This window comes from Mustela nivalis, assembly GCF_964662115.1.
Source record: "Mustela nivalis genome assembly, chromosome: 11".
NCBI classification, from domain to species: domain Eukaryota; kingdom Metazoa; phylum Chordata; class Mammalia; order Carnivora; family Mustelidae; genus Mustela; species Mustela nivalis.
The window spans coordinates 8,095,027-8,111,023 of NC_139030.1; the positions used below are offsets into that span (position 1 = coordinate 8,095,027).

The window sequence follows — 15,997 nt, forward strand, 5'->3', positions numbered from 1 at the left end:
AAGTGATGAGGTCCATGAGATATGGGCTCCAACAGCCCTTGCTATAGTGTGTACACTTGTACACAAACCTATGTGACTGTGTTGATCAGAGAGAGCTGTGCTTTACTCTGAAGGGTTCTAGTGCTCATTACTCAGATAGCCGTGGTGTCCTACAGTGAGTACTTCCCTTGTGAAGAGTGTAGCCATTAAGGACCTCATTGATCAAAAAAGTACATCAGGCTGAGCATGTCACAGTTCAAAATTATACAGGAAGTGAGAGAAATCAGCAGGAGGGCATTTGGGGCTTGGAAATTGTGGAGGTCAGTCCCGAGGAGGATATCTCACATTTATGCCCCTTGTAGGCCAAGGATTGATTCACATACACATAAAAACACTCAGGTGAGAAGGTCGTGTATATAAAATGTGAAAAGACTTCAGAACTATGCTGTTCAATGTGGCAGCTACTAACTTTAAATTTGAATTAGCTTGTCTTAACCTTTTGGTTCTGAAGTAGCCTTAGCCACATTTCCATAGCCACGTGTAGCTACTGGCTACCTTTTTAGATAGCACAAAGAATATTCCATTCTTGCAGAACTTTCTATTGGCTAGTACTGCTCTAGAATTTCTCTTATAAACTGGTGGAAGCTGAGTTCTATTTAATTTGTCAGATCAATACAATTTAACTATGCATCGGTACTCGGGCCTGGGGATGCTTTTAGTGGATTATTTATTCCTCATTTAATGGATATATAATTATTGAATTCCATCCATGAGTAAAGCAATATAAACGATTGAGGAGCAAGAGAAGACACTCTTCCTATTTTTAGGCATATAGAGAAAAAAATGACACTCCCAAGATTTTTGAAGGGAAAACAGAGCCATGGAATCAAAAGTCATTTAAACCTACAAATCTCATATTGTTGGCATTACCATTTAAAGCTTCTCTCTCCATGAACAGCATACTTTTTGCACAGTTCACATATTACATTTATCTTGGCTTCCTGGGGCAGTTTTGTTTGAAAGACAGTGCCTAGTCTAAGTCTGGTGCTTGAGTTGAAAGAGTTACTTTTGACTCTGACTTTGGGCAAGTAATTTCTTTACTTCTATAAAAATAATATAGTTCAGTGTCCACTCTAGCAAGAATCAAGGACCAAGATAATATTTCTCTACTCACACCTTTTATGACATAGGCCCCCAAATGGTTAAATACAAGTGTATTTAATTGTTACTTCAAAAGCTTCATTTTGGGTTCCAGAAACTAATTATGGCATCAGTTCAACCCATTAGGAAATTACTCCTTTGGCTGGAATATGTGCTGTGTAACCCTCCAAAATCATGGAGATACAGCTCAAGATAGACACACACACACACACACACACACACACACAGGAGAGAGAAGAAACCTCATTAACTATTCTCTTACTCTGTATCAGATTATTAGTCTAAAGCCAGTGAAGGTAATTCCACCACCCTTGACAGTGATTGGGTCAAGGAAGTGGACATATGATCAGATTATGGCTAAATGGACAGAGAAGAACTGCTGGTGATGTGAAAGCTGAGTGATTGGGCAGACTTGGGTCCTGGAAGTGTCTCACAGCTCTACTCCATGGTTCTCAAACCTGAGCACATCAGAACCAGTCGAGGGGCTTGGAAAAACCGAGATTCTTAGGTCCCACTGCCAGAGTTCCTGGTCCAGCAGGTCTGGGTTAAGTCCAGACAATCTACATTTTTGTTAACAAGTTCTGAGGTGATATTCAGCATGCCGCTGTTCTGAAGAACTGAATTTGATGGCTTAAAAGCAAGCATTAGACTCCATGCTTTCTGTTTCCCAGAATGTTGTTGAATCTGGCTGAGGTGCGGGTGGGTGTTTTATTAGCTGGAGAAGGATGTGGGCTGTGAGGATGGCATTGCTGAACTGAATCCACCAGCCCTGGAGCCCGGTGCTCACTGAGGATTTCCTTTGATGTAAGGTAATATGTATTCTTTTTTTAAGTAGAATAAAACACAGATACAGAAAAACCTCACAAACCCAATATTTAGCTTAATAAACTACTCCAAGGGGAACACCTTTGCAACTACCGTGCTGTTCAAGAAACAAAAGTACGGACACTTCTCAATCTCCGTGCACCTAACTTCGATTACTTAATATTTTTTCACATTACTGAGGTTTTTCTTCCAAGCTAGTGAGTTTTTCTGTTTTCCATTACCTGCACACAAATTTACCCTAACAGAGATATCTCAGGGATAATACCAATTGCTCTGAATATTTTGTGGGAGGGATTGATTAGAAGCAAGTCCTTAGCAAACAAATTAGATGGATTCTCTTATAAAATCTGGACTTTTATCAAACATGTACATTGATTAGCAAAATAAAGTCCAGATACAAGTGTCAGTAAATGATTGCATAGACAAGTCTAAGAGAAGTGTAGTTTGAGATTCTCAAAAGGGGCCCCAGGAAAGTCACCACCACAGAATGTGGAGCATCCAAACAGGAATCCTGGAGAAAGATGAACTGCTTGTTTATATTTACTCTTGTTTTCTGGTTTCTTGAGGTTGGTTATATGTTACCATTTTCACTCCATATGGTGGATTCAATTACCCTTAGCTCATCTTTTTAATGGCATTTAGACAATGTCTTTTTTTTTTTTTTTAAGATTTTATTCATTTGTTTGTCAGAGAGAGTAAAAGCACAACCAGGAGGAGGGGCAGGCAGAGGGAGAAGCAGGCTTCTTGCTGAGCAAGAAGCCTGATGCAAGACTTGATCCCAGGACCCTGGGATCATGACCTGAGTCAAAGCAGGTCAACTGAGCCACCCAGGCATCCCATTTCTACAATGTCTTAAGTGAAAAGTTTCTAGATAGATTTTAAACAAAGGAATTGAGTGGACTCTATCTAACTATTCCAGGTTAAACAAAGCAAAAATATCCACCATACAATATGCTATTCAAATACAACTTACTTCCATCTGTGTGTGACCTTCATTGCAAATACAGTGGTAAACTGTCACCACTAGACAAATGTATGTCATTAATTACCCTGCCTTAGTGGCATTACTGTATTTTTAAGTTGCAATGCTTTAAGTTAAATTCAGTAAACTGGCAAACTGAAGACCTTGTCTCTTTGCAAAGTATTAGTGGTATCAGATAGGCGATTGCTTGAGCTAGCATTTTACAGAGTGCTACTTAGAAATAATCTCAGCTTGGCATTTCAAAGGAAGTGACTGGCTATCAGAAGCAAAAGTAAAGCGTCAATTATGTGGGTTTATCTATTACTCTCAATTTGCTGAATGTTGATGTTTAGAAGCTCTTAAGAATTGTATTATTAGGGAGCAAAAGCGTTCAAGGTTCTCCTTCTCTTAAAATCATTGTGTTTTGCAGTTATCCTGGCTGAATAGAGAGAAGGTCATCACATTCAATTTGTCTACATTGAAACAGGGTTCCAAGGCTCCTGTTAAATACCAGAAGATTTCTATTCTGTATCTCTCAATGATCTATTGCTGTCTTAGTCAGAGAAGAGGCCTACAGCATTGTTTAAATATCTAGGTCAAGGTTAATTTTGCCCACAGGTCTATTAGGCCATAGTGTGATTTCAGGGGCACGGAGAAGGCACAGGTGTCCATATCTCTCTTTCTCTCTTGGTGCCTGAAAATCCAGTCTTCGTGGTTAAAACACTGGCAATACTATCTGAAATGCCAAAATGACCTGAAAGGGGTGAATGTTACGCTAACCCCACCTTTACCCAGATTAAGATCTCAAATCAACATGGATAAAGATGTTAGTTAACTAGGGATAGACAGAATTAAATTCAATTCTGAGTAATTAGCTGCCTATCCTAAAAATCAGTGACTTAACCTCTCTGAGTCTATTTCCTCATTCTTAAAAATGTGAATGATACCAACTATCTTAGAGTACCAATATGATGACACAAATAGAGCTTAAGTTTCTACTTCTTGGTTTCGAGCATGGTTTCTTTTTTTTTTTTTTTTTTTTTTTTTTAGATTTTATGTATTTATTTGACAGACAGATCACAAGTAGGCAGAGAGGCAGGCAGAGAGAGAGGAGGAAGCAGGCTCCCTATTGAGCAGAGAACCCGATGTGGGGCTCGATCCCAGGACCTTGGGATCATGACCTGAGCTGAAGGCAGAGGCTTTAACCCACTGAGCCACCCAGGCACCCCTCGAGCATGGTTTCTTATTAATAATAACTTGGATAACTTCGACTTCCTCCCATCCCCCAGCACCCACCTCTGAGATCCTGAGCTGAAAGAGGCATAGAGTTTAAGAATTGAAGAGGCATATGATCAGAAGTCTGTGTCAATGCAACTCTGGCTAAAGCACAGGTTCTGATCAGATGTTTGCGGGCGGAGGCTCAGATTCTGCATTTCTAAAAAGCTCCCAGGTGATGCCCCAGGATCCACAGAAAGAGTCCACACTTATTTCAAATATTGAGGAGAGCATAATGTCACAAAGGAAAGCACAGAACTTGACTCTGGTCATGCTGGGGGTGGGGGCAGTGAGAGCAGGATTTAAAAAAAAAAAAGGAAAACTGAAAAGAAGGGAAGAACCCTTCAAGTGGAGGAGAAGAAATGCAGCGACAGAGTTCTGCCCATCTCACTGTATTTTTAAACATATTAGATGATATCCGTATCACGTCTGGCTCGATCAATTCAGCTGGGAGACTGGTGCTGTCATTTGCAAGTAGGTGTCATGGTGCTGCCTGTGAAATTGGATCCTCAGGACTGTCACCTAGCTATCTGGAACAAGTCCCCAGATAGCTGATATCACTGATGCCTGAATTGCTCTGAATCCATTTCCCCTTATAGAAGGACCAGTGACCAACTTCCAAAGACCTTCAGGGGTCCTTAGGTTTTTGCAACCAGTGTTGCCCAAGGAGAAAATAAAAGGTGTGTATGGAATCTGTGCTAAATGGGGGCAAGGGTTTTGAGCCTTTTCACTGGTCCACGAGCCCAGGAAGTTAAAAAGGCCTTGACATAAAAAATCAGATTCTCCATGGCAACAAAATTGTCATGCTAGAAACAAACCATCTCAACTTACACAGGCAAGCATCTCAAAAATATGTCAAGTGAGGAAGAGAGATTAAAATTTCAAGGGATAAATGGTAAAGGTAGTTGTTTGCAAAACTGTGTATGAGGGGAAGAGCGATAGGGAAAGAAAAATACGAACCCCTCCTCTCACGGGGCCAGAGATGTCTGTTCTTATTTGCCTTTTAATCATATAAAGTAACTTAAAACCTTCTCACTCTGGATCAGGTCGAAGCCACAGCTGAGCAGCTTCCCGCCGTGCCCCCACACTGCACTTTCTGCTGACAGGAAGGGCTTCTCCAAGCCCAGCTGACTTTAAAGCCCAGATCAAAAGCTTTCTTGCCACAAAATAAATCACACTGGACAAAGTTAGATGCCTCCTAAGCCACAATTGTATAGCTTGACTTGGTAACCTAATAGTGATCTGACCTCCCGCTTAATATATTTTGTCAGGTTTTTTTAAGCAATTAGTTCTCTCTCTCTCTCTCTCTCTCTCTCTCTTTTTCTTTTTCTTTCTCTGTGTATGGATGAGAGAGGGCTGAAGGATGTGTGGAGGGAGAGAACAAAAGCTCTATTTGGCAAATCCCTTCCCTAGAGGAGAGAGAGCATGTCAACACTATTGCAGCGGGCACTCACCACCCAGGCTACCTCCCCATTTGGTGTGTTGCCCAGATTTTGGCTTCCACCGCAGTACCTCAGGGCAAAGGTTGTTTCCAAGGGCATGTTTTTTCTCGGAAAGATTCCTTTGTCACTGACAGAACTCATGACATCTGCTTCACTCAGGGTCTGAGAGTACTCATCAGCGCACTTTCCTATAGTCTTCTTTTGAACTTTTGAATGGATCCCTGCTTCCGACGCGACAAACTTAACAGCAGGGCAGCATTTGCCCCTGTGTATAGGTCAGAGATATGCGTGCTTGAGTTCTGAGCACACACGAGAGGTAAAGTCGTTCTCATTACTATGTTCAGTGTATGCCAAAGGTGTATGTGGTTGCCTGGAGTCGGCAGTTTTAAATGGTGCTCAGGACTTGCAGAAAAGTTGCTCTTTGGGAAATAGCTCAACAGGGAATAGCTGTGAGACCGTTGCTGAGCACACTCCATATGAGAGAGACATAGCTTCATCGAAGTCAAGATTTTTACAACCTGGATTTCATCTTGGGTGGCCTCCTGGGAAGATTCTTCATAAACATATAAAAGTCTGAATGAGGCAGAGTAGAAGGAATTCATGAAATACGGTGATAAGTGAATGAATGAATGAATAAGCAAATGAATGACTGGAGTATGTTAAGAAAAAAAAATCCAGAAATTGGGGCACCTGGGTGACTCAGTCAGTTAAGTGTCTGCCTTCGACTCAGGCCATGATCTTGGCGTCCTGGGATCAAGCCCTGTTTCTGGCTCTCTGCTCAGCAGGGAGCCTGCTTCTTCTTCTCTCTTTGCCTACCCCCACCCCTCACGCTCTCTCTCTCTCTCTCAAATAAATAAAATCTTTAAAAAATGAATGAATTAATTAATTAATTAATAAAACATATATAGAGAATTCAAATTAAAACCAAGATGTTCTTTGAAATCTCCAGTATACCTGAATGTATCCTGGTTTCAAACCATGCAGAACAGTTTGCATTTCTGGGCATATGTGATGTGTTTCCTCTTTTAAAATGAAAGAGAAGTTTTAAAGAAAGGCATGAAGAAAGGAGTGTTCATTAGATAAAGATATATAATACTTCCAGGCTTTTTCAGTGGACAAACAGCATGTAAGTCTGTTGTTACAGGAGAAAAAAGTCATTACCATACTAACATTTCCAAACTAAACAAAAATTAGTTTTCTCAACTTTCAGATTTCTATATTTAGAAAATCCATGAACAATCTATTCTTAATAATATTAACATAACTTATATATTTTATTATAATGCATGTTATATATTTATATATTCTGTATAAGTAGTATATGTGTGTGCATATGTACACATACATATTACTATATGTGTGTATATGCATATATGTATATATATATCTTAATACATGGGGTTCTGTGTGCGTGCATCTCCAACCTTGCATTTGCATATATTCATCTCTTTCTCTATATCTGACTCGGTATGTATGTGTGTGAGTGAGTGTGTGTTTGTGTGTATATAACTGTATGCATCTATATTGGCTCTCTATCCTATTTATATATATATATGTATGCATGCATATTATTTATGTTATATATAAGGATAATGACATCAATATTATCACTAACAAAAATGGTAGCTATTAATTACTTATATGCTAATTTACATTATCCATGTAAACTCTTTATAAATAGGATTTGTGCCTGTTTTTACCACTATGTGCTACAGTTCTAACAGAGTGCTTAGTGCATAGTAGGTGCTCAATAAATATTAATAGAAAAAATTTTGTTCTTTGTAAATTCATTCAACTTATCAGTTTGGAACTCTTGTATTTTAGAATCAACTGGAAATCTTGTGTTTATTTACTTCATCAATATCCATCTTTGGGCCCCATTTCTGACAATTAATTCAGAATATCTGAGGAACGAGCTCAGGCAGTGTTACTTATAAACCTATCCAGGTGATTCAAATATATAGCTCGTGGATGAGAACCAGTGATTGAACCTCTCCTTGAAGCTGTGTTAAATTCCCCCTGAGGGCAATGGTTGGACCCAGGGAATGAAGGGGAGGCTGCCAGCCCTGGCAGCTGTGCTAGAGGATGACTTCTAGGCCAACGTGTCTCAACCTTCTGAGACTGAATCTCCTGCATGGCCGTGCTGATGTAAACTCTAGTTGAGAGAAGAAAGAGAGAGCAACATCCTCTCTATACACACTCATGCTGTTGGTCTCAGGCACACAGATTTTCTAGTGATAAGTGAATAGGATCATTATAATAAACTGGAGGAGAGAGAACTGTGCTCGGTCAATATCTGTTCACTAGGGGACAAGCTGGCATATGATCAGACTCACAGCTTCCCCAGAAACTGCCCAGGTGCTACTAGGCAGTAATGACTTTTTGCCACTGCAGAGTTGGATGAGATTGGGACAAACTCTGGCCCTGGATGTCCCATTCGAAACATATATAAGATCTTCTGAGCTGTGTTGCCTCATGAACTGGCAAGTAGACCTCCGTACTCCCCTCCAGCTCTCTACCCTGCAGGGAGAAGTATCTTTTGAATGTGAAAGTCTTCCTCAATGTGCATATAATGTGTCAAGGCAAGCATTCCACTTTACAGATAAAGAACTAAGGTCAAGAGCAGAGAGGTGACATGTGATCACAGAGCTTGTAAGTAAATGCAGTAGACAGCATTCGAACTCTGGATAATTTGTTTCCAAGTCTCCTTCTAACATATTTTTTTAAACTAAATAAGTTCCTTTAAAAAAATTATTTATGGGGCGCCTGGGTGGCTCAGTGGGTTAAGCCTCTGCCTTCGGCTCAGGTCATGATCTCAGGGTCCTGGGATCGAGTCCCACGTCGGGCTCTCTGCTTGGTGGGGAGCCTGCTTCCTCCTCTCTCTCTCTCTGCCTGCCTCTCTGCCTGCTCAGTCTCTCTCCATCAGATAAATAAATAAAATCTTTAAAAAAAATAAAAAATAAAATAAAATAAAATAAAAAAATTATTTATGGGATTATGGACATTGGGGAGGGTATGTGCTTTGGTGAGTGCTGTGAAGTGTGTAAACCTGGTGATTCACAGACCTGTACCCCTGGGGATAAAAATATATGTTTATAAAAAATAAAAAATTAAAAAAAAATAAATAAATCACAAACAGCTGACAGTGAAAAAAAAATTATTTATGGAGATTTTTAAATGACAAATCAAAACCACAATGAGATATCACCTCACACCAGTCAGAATGGCTAAAATCAACAAGTCAGGAAATGACAGATGCTGGCGAGGATGCGGAGAAAGGGGAACCCTCCTACACTGTTGGTGGGAATGCAAGCTGGTGCAGCCACTCTGGAAAACAGCATGGAGGTTCCTCAAAATGTTGAAAATAGAACTGCCCTATGACCCAGCAATTGCACTATTGGGTATTTACCCTAAAGATACAAATGTAGTGATCCAAAGGGGCACATGCACCCGAATGTTTATAGCAGCAATGTCCACAATAGCCAAACTATGGAAAGAACCTAGATGTCCATCAACAGATGAATGGATCAAGAAGATGTGGTATATATACACAATGGAATACTATGCAGCCATCAAAAGAAATGAAATCTTGCCATTTGCGACAACATGGATGGAACTAGAGCGTATCATGCTTAGCGAAATAAGTCAAGCAGAGAAAGACAACTATCATATGATCTCCCTGATATGAGGAAGTGGTGATGCAACATGGAGGCTTAAGTGGGTAGGAGAAGAATAAATGAAACAAGATGGGATTGGGAGGGAGACAAACCATAAGTGACTCTTAATCTCACAAAACAAACTGAGGGTTGCTGGGGGGAGGGGGTTTGGGAGAAGGGGGTGGGATTATGGACATTGGGGAGGGTGTGTGCTTTGGTGAGTGCTGTGAAGTGTGTGAACCTGGTGATTCACAGACCTGTACCCCTGGGGATAAAAATATATGTTTATAAAAAATAAAAAAATTAAAAAAAAAATTATTTATGGGGCACCTGGGTGGCTCAGTGGGTTAAGCCGCTGCCTTCGGCTCAGGTCATGATCTCAGGGTCCTGGGATCGAGGCCCGCATCGGGCTCTCTGCTCAGCAGGAAGCCTGCTTCCCTCTCTCTCTCTCTCTGCCTGCCTCTCCATCTACTTGTGATTTCTCTCTGTCAAATAAATAAATAAAATCTTTAAAAAAATTATTTATTTATTTGACAGACAGAGATCACAAGTAGGCAGAGAGGCAGGCAGAGAGAGAGGAGGGGGCTGGCTCCTCACTAAGCCTGATGTGGGACTCGATTCCAGGACCCTGGGATCATGACCTGAACTGAAGGCAGAGGCTTTAACCCACTGAGCCACCCAGGTGCCCCTCTAATATTATTTTTTTTACATTTTTTTATTGTGTTATGTTAGTCACCATAAAAAACCTCATTAGTTTTTGATGGGTGTTCCAAGATTCATCATTTATGTACAACACCCAGTACTCCATGCAATATATACCCTCCTTAATACCCACTACCAGGCTCACCCATCTCCCACCTCCTCTCCTTGTGAACCCTCAGCTTGTTTCTCAGAGTCCACGGTCTCTCATGGTTCCTCTCCCCCTCTGATTTCCCTTAATTCACTTTTCCTTTCCTTCTCCTCATGTCCTCCATGTTATTCCTCATGTTCCACAAGTAAGTGAAATCATATGATAATTAATTCTCTCTGCTTGACTTATTTCACTTAGCATACTCTCCTCCAGTTCATCATAATTAGCCATTAGGGAAATTCAGATCAAAGCCACATTGAGATGCCCCCTTACACCAGTTAGAAAGGCAAAGAATAACAAGGCAGGAAACAACAAATGCTGGAGAGGATGTGGAGAAACCCTCTTATATTGCTGGTGAGAATGCAAGTTGGTGCAGTGCAGCCACTTCGGAAAACAGTGTGGAGATTCCTCAAAAAATTAAAAATAGACCTACCCTATGACCCGGCAATTGCACTAATATAGCCCTTTTAAACCTTTGTTAGTGAACCAATTAGCTCATGTGGTGATTAGGAGCTAAACCTATGTTTTGAATGACTTGGATTTGAAACAAAGCATCTCCCCTTTGTAACTGTGTGATTTTAAGCAAGTTATACAACTTTTCTGAGCCTCAGGAACCCTATCTGAAATTATAAGGTAATACTACTTATCTTACAGTATCTTTCTGAAGAAAAAATACCTTAATATAGGTGAAATGCTTTATGAAATTCTTGTTAGTACACAATTGTTATTAATATTTTCCTGCTGGGTCATTGGTTATTTATTCTTTTTTTCCTTTAGAATAGCATACTTGGGGAACCTGAGTGGCTCAGTGGGTTGAGCCTCTGTTTTCAGCTCATGTCATGATCTCAGGGTCTTGGGATCAAGCCCCACATTGGGCTCTCTGCTCAATAGGGAATCACCTCTCTCTCTCTGCCTGCCTACTTGTGATCTCTCTCCGTCAAATAAATAAAATCTTAAAAAAAAATAGAATGGAATTCTGTTTTAAAATTTATTACTTTTTTAATTTAAATTCAATTTAATTAACATGTAGTGTATTATCAGTTTTAGGGGTAGAATTTAGTGATTCAGCGGTTGCATATAACACCTTACATTACATGCCCTTCTTAATGCCCCTCATCCAGTTACCCCATCCACACCCACCTCCCCTCCAGCAACCCTCGATTTGTTTTCTTAGTTAAGAGGCTCTTACAGCATTCTTAAAACTCCTTTCTTTCTTTTTTAATTTTTAAAGATTATTTACTTATTTATTTGATAGAGAGAGAAAGAGAGAGAGATCACAAGTAGGCAGAGAAGCAAGCAGAGAGAGAGGGGGAAGCAGGCTCCTGACCAAGCAAAGAGCCTGATATGGGGCTCAATCCCAGGATCCTTAAAATATGACCGGAGCCGAAGGTAGAGGCTTAACTACCTGAGCCACCCAGGAGCTCCCTTAAACTCCTTTCTTAACAAGACCATATAACTTGCTAACATAAATTACTGATCCCATTATAACAGAATACCTATAAAATATAGTACAAAAGAAATACCAAATACACAAACAAAAACTACAAATCATTCTTATGAATAATGAAAATTCAAAATTATAAATTAAAATGTCAACAAGTTAAAACAATAAAATTTGACAAGTTAAATCATTCTGCACATTATATCCATAACAAACACAATCACCAATTATAACTTATTCCAGAAAGCAAATATGGGCCAATATTTGAAATTTTACTAATATGATGTGCCTCATATTATCAATGAGAAGATATAATTAGGATAATTAATATGAACTCTAACAAATCAGAATACCTCTTGAAGTTGCATGTACATTTTTTCTCAACTTGAGAAAGAGTTTATAATGTTCTCTAGTGAGATAAAAACATATAAATATTACCAAGATGTTAATAATCTTTAAAAAATAAAAAAATAAATTTTAACAATCTTTAAAAATTAAAAAAATCAATTACATAGCTATATGTGTGTGTATTTAAATGAACATATATATCATAAAAATTAACCAAATCTGACTAAAATATATCTATGTAGATACCCAACATTATGTTAAAGACATTTTGCCTTAGAGATCAGTTAAGTGTTTCCTACTATTACTTTCATCATACATGGTAAAGATACACACCCAACACGTAACCACAGTTATCTCTAGCTGGTAAGCTTGCAAGTTATTTGCATTTTTTTGCTTTTATTTAGTAGTACTACATATTTTTTAAATTAGTGACATTCATTTTATTGTAAAATTTGAAGTTATTGAAGGGACTATATCAGTAGATTTAAATCATGTTTATTATAAACATGCTTCAGTAATAATATATTTTGGTAGCTCTTTATGTTAGATATATGAAATATAAAAAGAAAGCAATTAAAAAAAAACCCTTAATTTCACCAAGGCCTCTCATAATAATTAAGAATAGTGTGGGTTGGGGAGATAGAACTGGCATAGTTTGATATCTATTATGCACAGAGAAACAGGGTTTAATTCCACCTTAACCCTCTCTTCCCGTTCTTCTTCTGAAAATGCTCTTGGACATGATCCCAGTGAAGGAAACTGCTCTCTGTCTTCCATTTCCTCACATTGTGCTTATTCAGCACTTGCCTTTAGAGTTTCAGTCACCTTACTCACCAACTCTTCGGTTGAGTTGAGCTGGGCTGTGAGTACCCGTGAGGTCTGAGGAACTGGAAAAAGCCATTGGAGAGAGCAGGGATGCTAATGGGTCATCACAGTTGTCTATAAAGATAAGAAAGAAAGCAAGCAAATTCCATTAGCAAGATATAGCCTGTCAAGAGAGGAATAATGGCATTAGCCATTATCATTTACTAACTACTGCTCTGAACAAGGACAGTATGACTCATTTCCATGTGCTATTTCATTGACTCCTCACAGTCTTGAAACACAGGTAAACATTTCTTTCACAGTTGGAGACATTGACTTTCAGAGATTTTAAGAAGTTTCTCCAAGGTCACAACACCAGAAAATGCTGTGGCCAGAAATCTCACTGATTTGTCTATCATCTGCTCCTTTAATCAACCACTTGAACAAAGCCTCAAGTTATGGCTATTGGGCTTATTCTAGAAGGAAGGAGACTACTGAAGGGAAGATAAAATTGCTTACTTGCTCTCACATCTTCAATCCCTGGGGATTACTGCCATAGATGTATCTAGATGGATAGAATGATTTAGAATGTCTCATTCCTAGCTGTGCGAAAATGTTTGGAAAATGAAAGACTAATTCTAATAATTAATTTCTTTCTATCCACAAAGTGAAGGAGAATAGCCCCCAAATTTGTACAATCTTGAGTCTGATATTTACTTCAGAAACAACCCTTTCTTCCTACCCTGATGTGACAGATAGGCTTTCTAAACTTTTTTTGATGCTGTCCAAATGTGGAACAGGGTGGGACCATGGGGAGATGTGATCTTGGCAACACAGACCTGTTCTTCCAGATTGACCATGCAATCTTGTGCAGAGGACCCTGTTCTCCAAAGAGTAAACTGGCTGTATAAATGTTCTGTGATCATTTATTTGTTTGCATTTTACACTAAATGGCACACACTTTGCAGGACTTAGCAAATAATCTGATACATAGTAAGCCTTCAATAAAGGTTTGTTGGAAGAAATGGGTGGTCATGGGAGAAAGGAAGGGAGGAAGGGAGGGAGAAAGGACAGAATTAGTTCCCACAACAGTACCAACATGTTTTCCCTATTTTTCCATTCTGTACACAATTGGCTTTTCAGAACACTGCAAAATGATGCCATTGAATCTAGACATACTCATTCAAACATGACTTTATGTCATTTAATTTGAAGGGAAACTTCGTGTAGTAAAGGTTCTCAAAAAAAGCGAGTCTTTTTTTTTTTTAAATGTACATTGGATAGGAGTGTTTGTTTATCTAGAAAATTCTTAGAGAGGACTATTTCATCTAACTCCAGGAAAATTAATGAGAAACATAAGGATTAAATTTTTGTTTGTTAAATGTGTTAAAAAAAATCAACTGGCAAAGTATATTTTGAGTTTTTCCCCAAACACAAATGTTTGAAAAATATTTTGAGGTACTTGACAAACACAAAACAGAGCCAGATCTTCACTAAGGAGGAATGACATAAAAATCACAGCAAGGATACCTCTGCAGTTCTGGTCATTCTGCAAATAGAAAGCAGAACTCAGGGCTGCTTTATTCCAGGCATAAGATGCAGGTGCAGGGAGGTGCATACACACTTCCAATATGTTAATTTAGAAACGCAGATTGGTTACACTATTTATATATTAGCAAACAATTTTGATGTGATGCAAATCTTACATTTGCCTATACTTATCTCATTATCAGAAAACATTAGGTAAATACAGGAAACTGAATTCAGTTGAACTGACCCCCCATGGAAATACAGTACACCCGTACACATGCACACATCAAACACCACACAACATCATACTTCACAGCTATGCTATGAGCCACACTTGTCTGCAACTGTAGTTAAACCATCCTCCAATTTCAGGTAACACTCCTCTCACTACTTCTCAATAGCTAAGAACCCTTCTGACACCCACTTCCACAAGCAAATTGAAGATTTTTTAAAGTGCCATGTTTATACATTTATGCATTTAAGTATTCCTTAAACATACAGCATGTACAATGCCATGTTACCATTTTTATTGGGTCCTTAGGATTTTTCAATATGTTGCCAATGACATGTTTGAGTTTTGTGTCCCAACCCCATGTTTCCCTTAAAGTAGGAATAGAAGTGATTTAACCATTTCAATTTAATTCAGTCCAAAAAATATTTATAAGGACATACTTTATTCTTGAACTTGAGCAAGCATTAGAGAGAGAGTTGAGTAAAATTGAATCTTAGACCTCACAGAGCTCAGAGACCATTGTAAATAGAAAGAGTAAATGATGATAGATAGATAGATAGATAGATAGATAGATAGATAGATAGATGGATGATAGATAAAACTGATGAGAAAGTTTAAGCGTATTTCACCAAGGTTACACCCAAGCCAGTAAAATGGGGACCCAACTATTTAGACATCCAGGCAACTGATCTGCTCTGTCTCCTCCAGCCCTATGCAGTCTCCTCTTTCACAAACTGCTGGCCTCAAGGAGAGGTTAGCTTCCAAAGCTTCCTGGCCTTGTGACCCTAACTGCCATTTTCCCCAATGGCCATTTCCTCTTCTGAATTGTACCTTCCTTGTATCTCAGTTTGTGGGGTCAGTGTTTACACTTGGAAGGTTAGCAACCTTTATCATAAACACTCTTTGCTAAAGGGAAGGTCCAGAGGAGATTGTTCAGGATTCCTCTCATCATGGACCTTGTGCATTGCAAAAGTGACTTTTAGAGAACATGGCTGAAATTTTGTTCTATTCTTAAAAATGAAAATAATGGGAAAATTTCAAATCAGAAAGGAAGAAAGACCTCTCCTCCACAGCCAGTACATAGCTCCTTTTGCCTCCTTTATTTCACCTAAATTGAGAATAGACCAGGCCTCTAATCAAATTAACCCTGGTCACTGGGAATTAAGAATTTGTCCATGTAGCCATTCTAATTCCAAAAGTGTGTATTATTTTTAGACATGTGTCCTATTCTTAAAGCAGAAGAGAAATGATCTAGCATACATGAGAACAGTTTATATATGTTTTAATACATGATTTGGGGCAGTCGGGGATAGTGGAAATTATCAGGAAGGCTAGAGCTAAGAGTTTGTCATTCTAGTTTGGTTTCTTCTCTTGATTTGATGACTCCAGTTAATAAATTCAAATATACTAAAACATCAACTTCTTTGTCTGCAAAATCAAGAGAGTCATCTCTGACATATCTAGCCAGAGCACCATCTTAGAACAAACAGAAA

The 15,997-nt window shown here is 38.9% G+C and overlaps 1 protein-coding gene across 2 annotated transcripts in view; it reads right to left on the reverse strand.

Annotated features, from left to right (window-relative positions):
- The window catches only part of CNTNAP5 (contactin associated protein family member 5), an 825,196-nt gene that overhangs the window by 643,187 nt on the left and 166,012 nt on the right, over window positions 1-15,997 (reverse strand). For both annotated transcript variants that reach the window (XM_082690270.1, XM_082690269.1), the window contains exon 2: window positions 12,773-12,877. In XM_082690270.1, coding sequence (XP_082546396.1) covers window positions 12,773-12,877 — 105 coding nt within the window. The remainder of the gene's footprint in view (window positions 1-12,772; window positions 12,878-15,997) is intronic.